The following is an 18,865-nucleotide window of genomic DNA, read 5'->3' as shown; positions in this document are numbered from 1 at the left end:
TCCTCAGTAATTTTTTTTTCCCAAATGGCTAGCCATAAAGGAAAATCTAAAGTGTCTGTAGAAAATCCTCTGTTACCACCTGTGATTAATTTAGATGAACTGCCCCTTATTGACACCCATTTCAAAATTGTGGAAACCAATTATGAATTCGACTTGTACAAACTTCACAATTGGGCTTTTTAGAAATATGAAGATGTTAGTGACGAATTTTCCTTCTGGGAATCCTTACTACCCCAGTTTTGTTTCCCTCATACATATCATTTTCCAAAATTTGTCACTTGGTGTGGAGCCCGATATCTTCCTAGTCAGAGAGCTGTAATTGCTTAGAATAATGAAACTCTGTTCTACATAACCTCTGAGTCAATTTGTCAGGCCCTCCAATTAAACCCTCAAGACTCCCTTCACCCTTTTTCCATTGATGCTCTAATGGATATTTACCAGAAACTTTCTTTTTTCACAAAGATCCCATAACTTTGAGTCATTTTTACTAGAAAATTCAGAATCACCTTATCCCTTTACAATGTTCCTTGAGATGTCTAGGTAGGTTATTTCCTTAGTTTCTTGTCTGTTAGGATATCCCAATGATCAATGGGTAGATGAAGTTATTTTCGGCTTTTTATTAGTGTTTTCTTTTGGTAAAAGACCTTCAATCATGTTCAATTATAGTCAGTTTTTGTCTGATGCAATTCATGATCAATTCTTGAAGTTCAGTGTTGAAGGGTCATTCAAACACAAGTCAGTTTTGATTTACTTATTCTTATATCATCAGTTGGAAAGGTTCAAGTTTCCTTTGCAAAAATTGGATGTTGAAGTCAAACTCAATAAGTGATTCCTTGGACCTCTTTAGTGAGGAAAATTTCTGAAGAATTTTCTTTCATTGATTTTGTTAATCAATTTTTATATATGGAAATATTCTTGTTAAGGAGTGATGCAGTTTCCAAATTTTCAACAAATATCAAAAGGATTATACATTTGAGTGAGCAGTCTAAAGTTGGAGACTGGTATTTATACCAGAATTTCACGGAGATTAAGATCTATGGCTACGAACTTCCACATTATAAATTACCAGTGTTCCTCCCTCTGAGGATTTTTGCACTTGAGTATATTAGCCAGATGATGAACATGGATGATGTTCATTTTGTTTCCAGAAAACAAAAGGCTCAATTTAAAATAAAAGCACAAGTTGGCCCATCTATAGTCAAAACCATAGCTGCAGAAAAAGAAGTCAATGATTGTTTAGGTTAGCTGAAGTTTAGATTAAGTTTCATTTGGTCATATGAACCATTAGTATATCATCAATGAGAGTTGGGCAGAAGTTTTCTCCATATGTGCACATTGCAAAACCTGAAATTAAACAATATGCCAACAAAGAAGAATGGGAAGAGAACACACTACAGGAAGTTGAGGAGCTAGTTTCTAGTCAAACAACATTGGAAACTCCAAGGATGATAGAAAAAGAATTGAAAAGACCGAGAGAGAGTCTATCTCCAACAGGATCAGAGTTACATAAGGCAACATTCAAAGTGTTCAAGAGGAGAAAAACCATAAATGTTGAAGAAGAATCCTCAGAAGTTCAAACTTTTGAAGAACCTACTACAATCATACTTTCAAGAGAATCTTTATTTTCATTACAGATTGAAGAAACCACAATAGATTCTCCTTCTTCTCCTTCTTCTTCAAGGCAAAAAAGTATATTTGCAAGATTCTTAGAGATGAAGAAGAAAAATGAGGCACTAAAAACTTCTACATATGCAGAGTTTTGGAAACAGTCTTCCACAACTCAAACTAGATTACTTTCTACCTTAGATAGTGAAAGAGGACAATTCCAATTAGCATTTTTGGAACCAAAGGTCCCTGTGCCTAAGAGTGTTAAGGATTACAAAACCTTTGTGTTTTCATTTGATACCAAACAGATACATCCTATAGATCAAATTGATCTTCACAAGCAAGCAGGAGAAATGATATACACATCCTTGACAAGTTCTGCCATGGCAACTTCTAAGCTACAAGCATCTCTGAACAATATTCATTCTCAATTGAAGCTAGAAAAGATGTCTTCTCTAGAAAAAGATACCAAAATTAAGGGGTTGGAGGATTTGGTTTTAAAGTTAGGATTAAATCCTAAAGATGTAAAGGCAACTGAGGAAATAATTAAAAGCAGAAATGCAGACATATAGGGACTAAGGAAACAACTAAAATTACCAACAATTGAACATCCTCAAGCATAAGAAGTAGGTCAGATGGAGAAGGAAAAAGAAAATATGCTTCAGATGATTGTGGAACAAAACATACAAATTTAGAAAATGGAGGCAAAGATGGAGAAATTGATCAAGGAAAGAGAACTCCAAATCAGCACTGAAGTAGGAACATCTATAGTAGCAGTATCTACACCAGCAGTGTCCACAACAAAAATAGAGTCTGCTAATCAGAATCCAACAAAGCAACTATCAAAAACTATGGTAGACCTGTCATTAAAAGATATGGAGATTGAAAAACTCAAAGTTCAATTGGAGAAGACTCAAGATAATAAGATAAAAGCTGATAATGCATATCTGACCAAAGTACAAAAAAACTTTAGATTAACCAAGAAACTAGAAAAATATGAAAATGAATCATTGATTGCACAAACATTATTTGAAGCAAAAGAAAAAATATGGATTAATATAAATTCAACCACGACTGAACTTTGGACACCTATTGAAATCATTTTTTAACAGGAAGAGCTAGTGTAGAGGTCAAAAACCATTACAGATGTGAAAGAAGATTTAGATCACAAGCCAAGGGAAGCTACCAGAATAATCAAAGTGCTAAACTCTAAAACAAAAGAAGAACTCGAGGGATTTGGAATTGAAGATAGTACTAATAGAGTCCTAGAAGTATGAAGGGTTTTGACAGAAAGAAACTTGATGTTACAGCTAGAAAATAAATGTCAAAACTTAGAAGCACAGGTAAAAGTTTCACAAAAAGTTTAATGATTTACACCAAAAAGTACTTCCATATCTACGAGATTCTAGTGGCCAATTGATTCCACTAGAGAATTACCAGCACAGGTTGCACGAGATAGCAACAGATAGAACCAAGTTTTCCAAAGTCAAAGGGATAATTAGTGGTAAAGCATTCCTTGAAGGCCTAGAATATGATCTTTTTATTCAACATGAAGTTCAACATTTGTTTATTACTAGGCCAAACTTTGAGAAATACACAAAAGTCGATGAGGCATATAGAAAAGTAACAAATTTTTCTATCCCAGATGATAAAAGATGGGATAAATTACTTGAACTCATCGAGTGAAACAAAATGCAAAAATTCAGTAACCAGTTGTAGAGAAAGAAGGAGCAGAAAGCAAGATAACAGGGGTAGAAAGCAGAAAATTCAGTTTCAAGCAACAATCATCAAAAAACACCCTCGAATTGTGTGCTGATTACTCAAATCAATTCAGAAAAGCTATTTTTATGTTCTATTTTTGTAATATCCAAATCAGTTTTGGATAATATTCCATTTTGTAATAAATTTTATTTAGATCTAGATATTTTTGAATTACACTCTATAAGTATTTTGTAATTCGAAGAAGGAAGGGTTGAACCCTTGTGATGATCCAGTGACACCATTGTAATACTCTGAAATATTTCTGAAGATAATCAAAGGATTATGGCTTCATTCTTAACAACTTTTGTGTCCATGTGAGTTTTTACAGTATATTCAATTATGTTTTTCATAATTTAATTCTACATATGTTCAAGGTAACATAGGAGTTAGGGTAAGGATAGATTGAGTATCAATCTCCCTGATAACCCACTGCAAAGTTATAATCATTAAAGAGATTAATTAACTAAACAATTTGTTTAAGTTAGTTCCTCTATATCTTTTAATTGTTTCCTTCTTTCATCTCCGAAACATATATTGTTTGGTTGTAGAATTTTTCTGCACACATCAACTGTATTTGATTAATTAAATATTTAATATGGATATTTGATTATCATATATTTCCTTAATTTTTGCTTTCAAACTCAACTTAAAGATTTATTCTGTTATGAATGAAAATAATCCCTTTGAGGTTCTCAGAAATATTTAGATTTTACAAGTGTTAAAGGTTAAAAACATTAGTCATCTAATTCAATTAAACCCTTGCTTAGATGCTTTGGCACAGTTCCCCATACTAGAACTGTCTACAAAGTTACAACATCAAATTAGTGTCGTTGTCGGGGAACGAAGTTTGAATTTTTTCCCTGGGACAATGATCAAACTTACCTCTTAATGGTGAATAAGAGGTCAGCATGCTAAAATATTTCACCTGGTGACTTCACTAGTTAAATCTAGCTTCAAGCAAACATACTAGATCTCATTAAGATCCAGAGCTCTTCTCTCCTTTATTAGATCCAGAGAGACTTGTGAGAATTTCATCTATCAAACGTAGATTAGAAGCATCCACTTCTATTTTTGCCTCTCTTCCACCTGAGATACCCTCACAAACTGAGCCTTTTCAATCAATTCCAATACCTGCTGAATTTTCAGATCTGCCAGCAAAAGTTTTAGAACTATTTTCCAAAGGATTAGATTTTCAATGAACATTGCTAGTTCATCAACTTGAGACCTTTGAGTTTCCTGCTTCCCATTCAGAACCATCTGATACTGAAGCAGATCCTGAGCTTCAATTTCCTGAATTGAAACCAGTTGATTTCATTTCCTCTCTCATACATACTCATCCTTCAATTTTTGCCAAGCCTGAAGAGGAAATTAGCATTTATACCAATCCTCTAGCCTTTGAAGATCAAGAGAAAATCATACCTGAAGTTCATAAATTAGTTTTCCATCCTTAGTTTTTCAAGAAACCTAAACCTCCATCCCAACCATCTTCAAGCAAAGTTGTCTCCCCAAAACAAACAGCTCCATTACAACACCAAATGGTTGGATTTAGGCCAATTGTAATAGCTCGATATGCAACATTAGTACTTCCACCAGTAGCCCAACTTCATGATTTTCCTGAAGGGTATTTGAAACATTTGCCCAGATTCAATGGAGAAACTGGGCCATCTGCAGAAGACCACTTGGTTTCATTTCTTGATTTTGCAGATAATATGAATATTGAACACGAGGATGTTAACACTAGACTTTTTGTTTAATTATCCCACTTCATATTCTTCTGCACAACCCTTTATTCTACACATTCTTTTTACTATACTCCATACTTAAGCATTGTCAAACTCCACTTTATATTCTTCTGCACATTCCTTTCCTCAACACATTCCTTTTACTATATTCCACATTTAAATATTTTCACAGTTAGCTTATTTTCCAATTTCCCACACCTCACCTTTACATAATTAATATTTCTCATATCATTTAACAAAAAAATGCATTATGTGTAAGCTACGCAAGGTTCCATGTATCTTTCTACTTCATATAAAAATAATATGAAGAGACCATTTTCTCTATAAAGCATTATAAATCCCCTCTTACAATGCATGTGAGATGGATAAAGTGGATATATAAGTCAAAAGGCCAAAATTTATGTGGGCCAAGTCACTTCGTGTAGATCAACAATGGTGGTGTCATGAACTTCTAGAGGCCATAACTTGAGTTCTTGATGTCCATTTTGGGTAGGCGGAAGCTCCGTGGAAAACTAGAAGAATGAAGAACATGTTGGGAGTGATTTCTAGGGTTAGAACAATAGATATCAGATCATAAAACTAAAAGAACAACCATGACCAATTTTGGCCCTACTACCAAATTATTTTTGAAAATGATTTATAAAAAGGGAAATCTAGAATATATGAAGTAGGACCCAACTTGAACGACAAATTCCAAACTTCGTATTTCTAAAAATAGATATTTATTTAGTCAAAACAAAGAGAAAAAATACCTAATGATGAAGTAGTTACAAAGATAAAGACACAATTCTAAAGCGAAAAAATCATAATCAACATGAGCATGATTAGTTCATTCCATACTTTGTCTTCTGCAATTTTGTGAGTGTTCTTTTTTTATTTTGAACCAACTCCCCACTTTTTTCTTAGTCTTTGATCATCTAACTTCTTCAATTGTCTTATATTTTTGTAAATCTGATCCTTGATAGCAATTTATTTCTTTCTTTTTGGAACCCTTACATTAAATGATCCACAAGGGTCTAATCGATGCAGGAGCATTCAACCTAGGGTTAAATGTTTACTAAAGGAGTTAGTTCCCTAGGTTAGGATTTAATTATTTAATGTATTTTTTGTTAGGTGCCTATAATACTAGTGTATTTCCACATTGTTATTAGTGTAGCCCTCTTATTTTTATTGTTGTGCCCCATAGAAGTCCACTATTCCCTCATTGTTATTTTTTTTTTCTCGTTAAAACTATGCTATTATATTATATACATGAACAGGAAAACATTTACAGTCATTGAGTCATACTGCCAAAGGCCATGGATGGCACTTTGGACTGAAAGTTATCAGAAAGAGCAACCCACGCAGGGGCACCGCAACTGAGACAAACCGCCCGCGCAGGGGCTTTAAACCACCGAGGTGCTATCAGAGCAAAAATTGACAACCCGCACAGGGGCTCAAAAAAGAAAAAAGAGACCTTCATTAGGATCCCTCGCAGGGGCATCGAAAAGCATTCAACAAGATTTCTTTCGAACCATACATACACAGCAAAAACATACAGTAGGCCATTGTAACAAACATAGTAAATCATGGGTGGACCTGAGCAGCGTCTGAGTGAGAGATGCTGGGCGAAAGGACGGCTAATCGTCTGGCTCCTCCTCGATGATCCTGCACCAGCCATATCCTTCAGGGAGAGGGTCCGATTCTTTCTTGTCCTCCGTTGGAGAAGGCGCTGCCTAAGTCGGAGGTGGATTGACAACATGCTCTGGGGCAGCTTCTGGCGATCCCTCGACATCCCTTGAGCTTCCTGCCTGGTGCATCTTCTTGCTGGGGTGTTCCTCACCCTCATCCTACGGTTCTTCAAGGAAAAGGACCGAGACATGGGCGTTGATGCGAGAATTTTCCTGGGAGTTGCTGAAAGAGAAGACGGCAGTGCCAAACGCAGGTAGAGGTGCCGAGTCCGGATCTGGACTTCTAGAGTCCAAGAATTGGCTCGATTGGATGGGATGGGCTTCTGCAACTCGATGGCAAAGGCATCGACAGCAGCGGGATTGGGGAGTTGCATCTGAGGGACGAGAAGACCCACCTCGGCTAGAGCCTCGACGGCTGAGAAGGCGCTGTCGAGGCCTGACCATTTTTCCACAAATAACAGGGGGAAAGAACAGAGCAGAATAGGAGGAATTGGGGAAATTGAAGCGCCCTCCACCCTCCCTTTCAGACTTGATACAACAGTCAATTGACAGAGGAGTGGCGTGAGCGGTAGCTCCGTGAACCATAGACCAAGCAGATGCACACTCCCTAAACCATAGACCACACTCCAGTTTCTGAGCGCGAACCAACACATTGCAATCCACCCCCTCACCATTCTTAAGCTCCTCATCTTTTCCTCGAACTCTGCATGCCATAACTGCACTCTGTAATCGCACCTGAACCCCGGACAGTGCATTGAATTGCCGTCCATGATCGCACCTGAACCCACGCTTATATTCCTTGGCGGCGGTTCGCATTGAATGCTTGTCTTAGGCTTGAGGCCGCACATGGCTTCCATGTGGCTCCTCGCCTTCAACCATAGTGTCACCCGCATCCGGGGAAGCAGCATCTCTTTGGACCAGCCTAGCGAAGTCCTGAGCCTGGGCATTATTTGGTATAATAGTCGTGGTTCCTGTGAGGAGAGTATGTTCATTATCTGCTCCTATGTTAGCTAAGAGGTCTGCAACCTTGTTGCCCTCTCTTTTTGTGTGATTGAAGGTGATGGCCCTGTTGCTGCGGAGAGCTTGTTCGATGGCTTCTAGTCTGGCTGCGAGCCTCCAGCTATCTGCGATTTTTTTTGCTTGTGAGCCATTCTGCAGGCGCTTGGCCATGTTTATGAGAATCTGAGAGTCTCCTTCCACGATCAAGGGTTGGAGATTGAGATTCCATGCGAGAAGGAGCCCTTGCCATAAACCTTCAAGCTCAGCTGAGTTGTTGGTGTCCCAACCCAAGTATCCGAAGTATATCTGCAGGGGGGTGCCTTCGTGATTCCTCAGAATACCTCCAAAACCTGCCATTCCAGGGTTACCTTTGGAGGCCCCATCAAAATTGAGCTTATAAGAATGCTTGGGGGGAGCGATCCAAGTGCCTTTGATTGTACTGCTGCATTTGGAGGGGCTGATCTTGTGTAGATTATGAGGTAGGAGCATTTGCCAGTTGCTTAGAATGCCTTTCTCGACGTCTAGAGATGGAAGATCTTCCTGGGTCCAGGAGTGGAGCAGCAGCGTCTCGTTGAGGTTCCCACAGAGTCTGGTCCATATGTCTTCGATCGTAGAGCGCTGATTTTTGAATATACGTTTATTCCTTTCCTTCCATATACCCCATAAGATGAGTCCAGGGAGCATGTTCCACAGACAGTTGAGTAGCTCGCTCTTATAAGGATTCTGCGGCCATTGTCTTAAGGAGTTGGTTATGTCGTTCTCTGTTCTGCATCTTTTTTGACATCTGAAGCTAGCCTTTTCCCATAGCTGATTGGCTAGGGGGCAAGTGTCCAGGAGGTGTTGGAGCGTTTCCTCATTTTGATTGCAATTGGGACATATCGATGGTCCATGAAAATTTCTTCTTCTTAGTTTGTCCCAGGTGAGGATTCTTTTGTGGCTAACCAACCATAGGAAGTAAGAGACTTTGGGCCAGGATCCAAGACCCCATATTTTGCTCCAGATTGGATCAGAAGGGGTAGTGATGTTGCAGACTATCTTGTAGGCCTCTGAAGTAGTAAAGGCACCCTTTGGTCGGTATCCCCATCTTAGGATGTCATTGCCTTCGTCGTGTCTGATGCTTCTTTTTCCGAGCTCCTTCTCCAATTCCTCGATATCCTGTAGGTTTGTGATGTTAATTAGCTGATTACCCTGTTTCCATTTCCTGAATCCGTGCTCTGTTTCCTGCACCCAATAGTGATGGATCTTTTCTTGCTGCTGCTCCAGCCTAACGAGATCCGGGGGTGAATGAAGAACGTGGGTGAGCTTTGGCAACTGGTTCCATGCATCTGTCCAAAATCTTGCAGTCTTGCCGTCCCTGACCTCCCAAAAACTGTGCTGCTGAATTAACTGGAAGTGCTGTTTGGCCGCGTTCCATATTAGCGAACCTTTTTCCGTGGGGGTGAACCGGATGAGCTCCTCCTGAGGTCTGTTATTAGCATATTTAGCTGTCCAGATTCTTGCCCAAGGTTTTTCTGGATTTGTGATCCAGTGCCACCATATTTTGGCGCTCATGATGGAGTTGCTGTGCTCCGGGTCTCTCAGACCAATACCCCCTTTGTCTTTGGGTAAACAGACTGTGGGCCATTTGACTAAAGCCCATTTACGATTAGTTGCCGAGCCGCCCCATAGGAAGCTGCGCTGAAGATTCCTGATTCTTTTTAAAACCCATTTGGGCGCTGCAAGGATTGAGAAAAGATACAGGGGCATTGCCTGAAGGACAGACTTAATGAGCACTACCCGACTGGCCAGATTAAGAGATCTGTGCGTCCAAAGGTTAAGTCGAGATTCAAGCTTCTCAATGAGGGTTCGCCATGAGGAGTGCTTTATGGCTGAGGCAGTGAGGGGGGCTCCGAGGTATTTGGAGGGAAGGGAGGCTGTGGGAAAGCCAAGGATTCGGGCAACCGCCGTTTTAACAAGAGGAGGCGTGTGAAAGAAGAAGATCTGCGATTTGGTACAGTTGACATCAGTGCCTGAAGCTTCAGCAAAGTCATTGAGCAGGGATTTGAAGCATGCGGCTTCCTGGACCGAGGGATATCCAAATAGCATGGTGTCATCAACAAACTGCTGATGAGAGGTAGCAGGGGTGTTGTGAACTGAAAGGCCTTTGAGATGGTGGGATTGGAGGGCATGTTTAATGTGACAGCCAAGCCCTTCTGCCATGAGAACAAAAAGGAAAGGGGATAGGGGGTCCCCTTGCCTAATTCCTCTTGATGGTTTGAAGGGGCGGGATGGGATCCCATTCACAAGGATGGAGAATTGAGTGGAATTAATTAAGCTCATGATCCAGCAGATCCACATAGTACAGAAACCAAAAGCCTTTAACATTTGCTGAATGTAATTCCAGCTGAGTTTGTCAAAAGCCTTAGAAAGATCCAGCTTGAGAAGCATACCTGCCTGTTTTGATTGTTTGAGAGTGTGTATTATCTCGTGCGTGAGGAGAATGCCGTCCATGATCTGTCTTCCTTCCATGTAACCCGACTGTTCCGGTGATATGAGCAGAGGTAACAGGGGCTTCAACCGGTTGGCAACAACTTTGGATATTACTTTGTAAATGACATTACAAAGTGCAATTGGCCTGTATTTGTCGGGAGTAATTGAGTCCTCCTCTTTGGGGATGAGGGCAATGAAGGTGGAGTAGAGAGGGAAGCAACCAATGGAGAGCTCTCGATTCTTCAAAGATTTGCCAGACTTCCTGTTTTATCATCTCCCAGAAAGTGTGAAAGAACGTTGTGGTGAATCCGTCCAGTCCCGGGGCTTTTCCTTCCTTAAGCTGGGACATTGCCTCGTCCACCTCCTGAGGCTGAATTGGGCGGAGGAGAAGCTCATTATGTTCCTCCGTAATGATCCTTGGCACATTGTTGGTAATTCTTTCAATTGCCTGTCGCCTGTCTCCCTCCGGCTCTTGAAGGACCTGATTGAAGTGATTGAGAAATTCCTCCTCAATTTCCTCATGCTTTTCTACTTTTACCCCGCCTTGCTTTTGGATGAACGGAATGCTGTTGTGCATTCTTCTTTGAATAGTGGTTCTGTGGAAGAATTTGGTATTTCGTTCGCCCTCCTTCAACCATCTAATTCTGGATTTTTGCCTCCAGTAAACTTCCTCCTGCTTCTGCCTTTCCTCAAGCTGTCTGTGGATACGTCGTTCCTGTTCCAAGGTCACTTCAGTGTGTCCCTCTGTGGTTACTCTTTGTTGGAGATCCATCAGTTCCCGATTTAGTTCTTGTTGCGCTCTAAAGATATCTCCAAAGGTTTCCCTGTTCCAGCGCTTTAGGTGATTTTTTAGGAACCTGAGCTTCTGTTGGAATTTATACATCTTAGACCCTTCTGGTGGGATAAAGGAGGTCCATGTAGTTTTGACAAAGTCTTTAAACTCGGGATGCGAGAGCCAGAATCCTTCGAAGCGGAAGGGCCTCCTGGTCAAATCACCTGGTCTTTGCCATTGGAGGGCAATCGGCCAATGGTCCGAGCCGGTGTGCGGAAGAATTGCAGCTGAGATATCTCCTCCAAGGTGAACCGCGTTATCTGAGATAAGGAAGCGATCTAGTTTGGAAGCGATTTGGTGTTTTCCCGCTCTGCGGTTGCTCCATGTGAAAGTGCCATTGCAAAAAGGCAAGTCTATGAGGGAAGTGTTTTGAATGAAGTCCTTGAAATGGATGTTTTCTTGTTCCAATCTGTTCCTCCCCCCGATCTTCTCCTCTAGCTTGGTAATCATGTTAAAATCCCCTCCGATGATCCAGAGTGGGTGCCTCCTGTTGTTGTTCAAAGCCTCTATGGTGTCTAGAAGCGCAATTTTGCTTCCTGTATCCTGCGGGAAATATACATTTGATAGGTTTCCATGGATATTCGTGCCCAAAATGTGGAAGGCTGCCTGTATGAGATGATGAGAAGCATGGAAATCTGAGAGATTTAACGCTTGAGTATTCCATGCAATGGCCAGCCCTCCTGAAGCTCCAGAGGCATCTACTGCTACCGAACGACATCCTGGCCATGCTTTGGAGAGAATGCTACCTAATGTAGATCCGTTGCATTTGGTTTCCTGGAGAAAGCATAGTTGCGGCTTTTCCATTTTAATCATGTTTTTTAACATTCTGAGTTTCCCTGGGCTATTGAGCCCTCTTAAGTTCCATGATACAAGCTTCATGGTTCAACTATTTGCAGAGGGTTTATAGTACTTTGTCAATTTTGTATATCTACCTGAGTCTACCAGGAGTTTCCCAATTTCGATCGTTCTCTGTAAATCTGTTCTTCGTCCTCTCTTTTTGGTTTCTTTTGGGGGGTGGCTTCCATCCCACTAGCTTCCTGGTTGAATACCTAGTTGCTGCTGCTGATATGCCCTCAAAATGACTACTTCCAGCTTGCTGAGTTGGGTTTCGGATATGCTGTCATATGCTTTCTTTTTGCATGCGAGCTCTAGTTCCAGAATGTCTAGGCCATGCAGATCTATGCTTTCTGGTTCTTCTTCCATCTGTTGCACTTGACTGCTTCCTTCCACATTAATCTCTGAGCTAGAAGGAGGGTCTAGCTTTCCATCGACTTCCATGTCCTTGTCTTTCTCTGTCGATTCTTTCAGTTCTCCTGAGGGGGAATCATTGAAGATTATGGGGGTTTGGCGTTTGGAGGGGGAGGCTGAGGGGGGGGGAGGGGAGGAGGAAGAGGGATGGGAAGGGTTAGACTCAGAGATCGGGGGGTGTTCATCAGAGGATTGAGCGAGGATTTCGAAACTGTTCTTAGAAGCTGGGCCATGGGTGCTGTATTGCTGGGGCTTATTCCCATTAGAGGGTTTCTTGTGCGCTCGCCTTCGGCTAGGGGCTTTGGTGAAGCCGTCCTGGGTTGCGGAATCAGAAGGGTCAGGAGAAGTGGCTTTGGTGTTCAGGGGGCAGTCACGGAAAAGATGCCCAAGAGCGTGGCATCTCCTGCAACGGAAGGGTACATGCTCATAGTCCAAGGGTTGAATCCACTCCTCGTCACGGTGGGAGAGACTTACCGATTCTGGTAAGGCTTCATTCAAGCGCATGAAGACGCAGATGCGAGCATAGGAAATGAATCTGCGCAGTTTGGTTTCTTCTGCAGTCCTGATGTACTCCCCTAGTCCATTTCCTATGTTCTTGAGAATGTCCTCGTCCCAATATTCATCTGGAAGTCCATACATTCTGATCCAGACTGGCGCCCAGGTGAGATCTTCCTTATCCGGGTTGAATCTAGGTATCCAGTCTCTCATATACAGGCCCGCTGAGTTGAAGAAGTGGGCCCTGTTCCCAGTACCCTGAGTTTGTCCTCAATACAGTAAAAAATTGCTGTGAAGAAACCCTTCGGCCCTAGCTGCAGGGTAACGTCTCCTTTGGGCTTCCATTTCGCTGCGATCCACCCGTATAAGGCTCTTTCTGTCGGCCAGAACCCTATAAACTTCCCAATAATGGCGTGATCCCTCATGAACTCGATTCGCGCATCAATCTTGTGTCCAGGTAGCTCTATTCGTGGCCGTTCTTTGGCTATTGGTTTGCATGTTGTCGAGGAAACCTTCGGGATTTCCTCCGGATTTTTCCCTCTGTCTTGGGTGACGCTGGCTTGGTCCTTCCGTCCTCCTGTCTTCTTGTTTCCCTGCTGATGCCTGTTCCCATTGATCAGGATCTCCCTGTCAACCGATCCAAAGAGGAACGCCTGCTCAGGATCGTGCTGCGATGGGGAGGGCTCTGACGCCCTCCCCTGAGGAGATTCCATTGAGCTGCTCTAGTACTCTGCTATTCCGCTGCGCAACAGTTGATTTGGTCTGGTTTGTGAACAGATCCAGTGCTGTACTGCCTGCGCCGTCGATACTTTCCTCAGAACCCTAATCGCCTTCGTGCCCCCTCTCTAGTTTGTTCAGGCTGTATTCCCTCATTGTTATTAGTGTAGCCCCCTTATTGTTATTATTGTGCCCCATAGAAGCCCACTATTATTATTGTGGTGTCCTTGCATTATTATTGTTATGTCAGCTCTGATTATACTGTGACCCCTTAAACTCCTATATATAGAAAGGAGGTTGTGTCATTTGAAACATCCAAGAATTGTTCATTTGTGTAATATAAAGGAGGTTGCCCCTCGAAGAGGCTTATTTCTAAGTCGTTGATCTATCTTTTCTATCTTTTTCTGCACTAGTTTCATAACATTTGGTATCAGAGCTTTAGATTCTAGGGTTTCGCTGCTCCAAACAGGACATCGTGGAATTTTTGCTATAACAATTTCTCTATGAAGTTTAAGAAGCTAACCAAAAAACCCATTTGAGGTGAAATCGCTCTAAACCTCGATTCCGAATTTTAGATATTGTCTCTCTATATTTTAGGAGATATGATATGAGGAAGTTAGGGTTTTTGCAAGCTCCATTTCCATCTCAAACATATCATCATGACATTTTCGTTGTAATTTGTTTTATATGAAGGTTCAAACTCTAAAATTAAAACCCATTTGACCCGGAATATTGGTGCAGCTCAGGTCCAAATTTCAGATCTTTTATCACTATATTTTAGGCGATATGATCCAAAGAATTTAGGGTTTTTATAGGACCTTGAATTACATCCCAAACAAGTGACCTTAGGAAAATCGTCATAACTTTCTCTTTGAGTATCAGATTGAAATTTCGTAAGAAGTTACAGAAAGAGGATAGACTGTAGTTTTTTGTGTAGTATTTTCAGGTATGAAGGTGGAAATAATGATATGTGGCACTTCGTACAATCTATACTGAAGAAGTCTATAATCAAGACAGTGCGGGAGATTTGGCCTAACCCTTCCTTGAAGACTCCAATATTGATTAGTCCTGTGGGGCTGGAAAGAGGTTTTAGAAGGCTACCACAAGAAGAAATTACAAATATTGGAGATCCGAAATTGCAAAGATACAATAGATTTAATACAAGCTCCTACAAAGCAAAAAAAAAGGTGTGTAGTCTTTTTTTTTTGCATAAGCTTGGTTTGAGAAATTAGTTTAAAGTGATTCAAAAGGGCATAATGAAGCATAATTATCATTAATTGATGCCCCTATGAAATAAAATGGAAACACCTAATAAACAACCCACAAGCTCCACTATGACACATGAAGAAGAGGAAGAAATGCAACATGATATATCAAAATTGCAAGACCAAATGCAACAAATTTCACTTTCACATAAAGTAACAAAAAATGAATTGGAAGCCATGATGAATGTTAAGATAGATGGTATAAAAAGGGACATGGTAGTTTTGAATGATGGTTTAAAATCAAACATGGAAGCAATGATGAATGTCAAGATAGAAGGATTGAAAGAAAGTTTGGCAAAGTTGCTAGAAGAAAGACGTCCCATTGGTGACAAGGAAATCCATGAAAATCATGATGAAGACAAAAGAAATATCAATCACAATTTTAGAGACTCCCATGTGGGGTTTAAGAACCACCACATTCCAAAGATAGAGATGAGGAAGTTTGATGGCAAGGATCCGGTAACTTGGATAATACAGATGGAGCAATATTTTGATCTACATGATGTGAAACCCTCACAAAAGGTACATATTACATCTTTATATTTAGAACCCAATCAATTTGTATGGTATAGATGGCTTTGTTCTCGTAAACCACTTGTCACCTGGTTAATTTTTATGGAAGAAATGATAGCACATTATGAAGATACAAAGAGAAACACCTTCTTTAGCCAATTGATAAATCTCAAACAAAAGGGTTCAATGGCAGAGCACATTGAAGACTTCCAAAAATTGAATATTAGGGTAACCAATATTCCAGAGCAGCATAGGATTAATGTCTTCATAAGGACTATAAAAGATAACATCCAACATGAGGTTTGCCTTTGGGAACTTGATTCCTTGGAGAAGGCATTCAGGGTGGCAAGAAAAGTTGAAAGAAAAATTATGGCAACAAGGAAGTCTACCAATCACAACTATAAAGATGGAAGTGTTACTAGTCCTAGTCTTCCACAACCTACAAGGTTGACACCACAACAATTGGAGGAAAAAAGAGCAAAAGGGCTTTGTTACAGTTGTGATAGAAAATACACTAAAGGTCATAAGTGTGTTGAGAAGAAATTATTCTACATAGATTGTGAAGAGGAGGAAGAAAAGGAACAAGAAACATCAAAAGAGGAGGATATACACCAGGAATCAACCCCAGAGAAAGAATAAATGAATCCAACCATATCTTGTAATGCATTGGCAGGAATTACCACTCCTCAAAATCTCAAGATAGAAGGACATATCAAGAAGAAAAAGGTAATAATGTTGATTGATTCGGGTAGTACCCATAATTTTATTCATTGTAAGATAGCAAAGGAATTAAATTGCTTCCTATATCCAGCACCAGAGTGTCAAGTGATGGTTGCAAATGAAGGAACTATAAATTGCTCTAGAAAGTGCCATAATATCAAGCTATCCATGGGAGAATATGTATTGAATAGTCCAATGCTTTCCATTCCAATGGGTGGTGCTGATGTTGTACTAGGAGTCCAATGGTTACAATCTTTGGGTACAATAACTTTTAATTTTCAAGAACTTTTCTTGAATTTTTTTTGGGAAGGAAAGGAAGTTGAATTAATGGGTATCGTAGGGAAACCAGGAAAGATAATCAACTCTAATAGCATGACAAAGCTTCTAAAGAAAGAACAATGGGGCGTAATTACACAATTATGTTCTCTAGAGGTTCAAACATCAAAATCATCTATTTCTCCATACCTCCAAAAAGTCTTGGACAATCATTCCAAGGTATTTGAGACTCCCAAAGGCCTCCCACCTATTCATGATCATGATCATGCTATTCATTTGATTCCAGGAAGTATTCCTCTAAAGATCAGGCCTTACAGATACCCCTATGCCCAAAAGAGTGAAATTGAATGTATGGTTGTAGAAATTCTAGATGCGGGTATAATTCAACCTAGTCAAAGTTATTTCTCTGCTCCAGTATTATTGGTGCACAAGAAGGATGGATCATGGTGCATGTGTCCGGATTATAGGGAGCTCAACAAGATCACTATTAAAGATGAATTTCCCACTTGTCATTGATGAATTATTAGATGAATTACATGGAGCAATTTACTTCACCAAGTTGGATCTTTGTTCAGGATATTGTCAAATAAGAATGAAGACATAAGACATTCTGAAAACAACATCTAGAACTTATGAAGGTCATTATGAATTTTTATTCATGCCTTTTGGCCTTACCAATGCACCTTCTACATTTCAAGGTTTGATGAATTCCATTTTCAAACCCTTCCTTAGAAAATTTGTGTTAGTATTTTTTGATGATATACTAATCTACAACAATTCCTGGAAGGATCATGTTCAACATGTTAACAGGGTGCTCAATCTATTAGAGGAGAAACAATTATATGCAAAAACCTCCAAATTTTTCTTTGGAGTACAAGAGGTGGAATATCTGGGTCATATTGTATCTCATGATGGTTTTAAGGTAGACCCTAACAAAATTAAAGCCATTAAGGAATGGAAAATCCCCACATCCATAAAGCATCCGCGAGGATTTCTCCGGTTGACAGGGTATTATTGCAAGTTTTTTAAGAATTATGGGAGAATAGCAACACCTCTAACAACATTACTGAAGAAAGATGCATTTTCTTGGGCTCCAGAAGAAACTAAGACCTTTGAGCATCTTAAAGAGGCAATGTGCCAAACACTGGTCTTAGCTACACCAGAATTCACAAAAACATTTATTGTGGAATGTGATGCCTTAGGAAATGGAATTGGTGCTATTTTAATGCAAGAAGGAAGACCCATTGCTTTTGAAAGTCGTCCAATCAATGGAAAGTATTTACACAACTCTATTTATGAGAAGGAAATGTTGACAATACTACATGCACTTAATAAATGAAGACCTTACCTAATGGGAAGGCACTTCAAGGTAAAAACATATCATGATAGTCTTAAATACTTTTTAGAACAAAGATTATCTTCAGAGGAACAACAAAAATGGGTCACAAAGATGTCGGGTTATGACTTTGAAATCATTTACAAAAAAGGGAATAAAATGTTGTTGCGGATGCACTCTCAAGAAAGGATGAGGATGTGGAAGCATTGGTTTATGCCATTTCTATTATCCAACCAAATTGGATAACTGAATCGAGGGATGAATGGAAGAATGACGAAGAAGTGTGGGCAATCGTTCAAAAGTTGCAGCAAGATCCTAGGACATTTGATACATTTAATTAGAAAAATTATGCATTATGGTACAAAGATTGCTTATACCTTTGTAAGAATTCCCAACTCAAACAAAAGATTCTTCTAGAATTGCACACCTCTCCCTTAGGAGGGCACTTAGGATTTTTAAAAACTTACCACATGATTAAGAAGGAATTTTTTTGGGATGGCCTTAAAGCCAATATTCAAAAGTTTGTGGCAAAATGCTTGGTTTTCCAAAAAAATAAAGTTGAGACAATTAAGACCCCATGTCTGTTACAACCTTTATCCATTCCAAGTCAACGTTGGGAGGAGGTTTCAATGGATTTTATCACAGGTTTACCCAAGTTCGAAGGAAAGAGTGTCATCATGGTGGTAGTTGATAGACTTACCAAGTATGCACACTTTTGTGCATTACCTCATCCATTTAAAGCCAATACAGCTACTACTGCATTTATGGAAACAATTCAAAAGCTACATGGAAACCCAAAGATTATTGTAAGCGACAGAGATCCTATTTTCACTAGAAAGTTTTTGACATAATTATTTTCATGTCTAGGCACTCAATTAGCCCATAGCTCATCTTATCATTCTCAATCAAATGGGAAAACTGAGATAGTAAACAAATGCTTGGAAGGATATCTCATTGCTTTGTATATGATAAACAAACACAATGGGTCAAATGGTTACCTCTGGCTGAATGGTGGTATAACAATTCCTTCCGTACTGCAGCAAAAATGACCCCATGTATGGCACTTTATGGATATCATCCACCATCCATCATGTCATCTTTAAGAGAAAATTCCAAGGTTCAAGCAGTGGAATATCACATAGAGCATCAACAACAAGTTCTCCAACTCTTAAAGGATAACCTCACTTTGACGCAAAAGAGAATGAAACAATAGGCGG

The 18,865-nt window shown here is 40.0% G+C and overlaps 1 protein-coding gene across 1 annotated transcript; it reads right to left on the bottom strand.

Moving 5' to 3' along the window:
- Nucleotides 1–7,606: 7,606 nt before the first annotated feature.
- Nucleotides 7,607–13,034, bottom strand: LOC149173702 (uncharacterized). The gene is made up of 4 exons (XM_089426802.1): nucleotides 12,128–13,034; nucleotides 10,903–11,824; nucleotides 10,594–10,812; nucleotides 7,607–10,508 (listed from the first exon to the last, which is right to left on the bottom strand). The coding sequence occupies exons 1-4, from the start codon at nucleotides 13,032–13,034 to the stop codon at nucleotides 7,607–7,609; spliced, it is 4,950 nt and encodes a 1,649-aa protein (XP_089282928.1).
- Between the last annotated feature and the right edge of the window lie 5,831 nt (nucleotides 13,035–18,865).

This window comes from Pinus tabuliformis, chromosome 4_2, assembly GCF_031772625.1.
Source record: "Pinus tabuliformis cultivar Carrire ecotype Pingquan chromosome 4_2, CPIR1, whole genome shotgun sequence".
In the NCBI taxonomy this organism is placed as follows: Eukaryota; Viridiplantae; Streptophyta; class Pinopsida; order Pinales; family Pinaceae; genus Pinus; species Pinus tabuliformis.
Note: the sequence above shows the minus strand (reverse complement) of the source record. Positions and strands in the feature narration are given on the sequence as shown.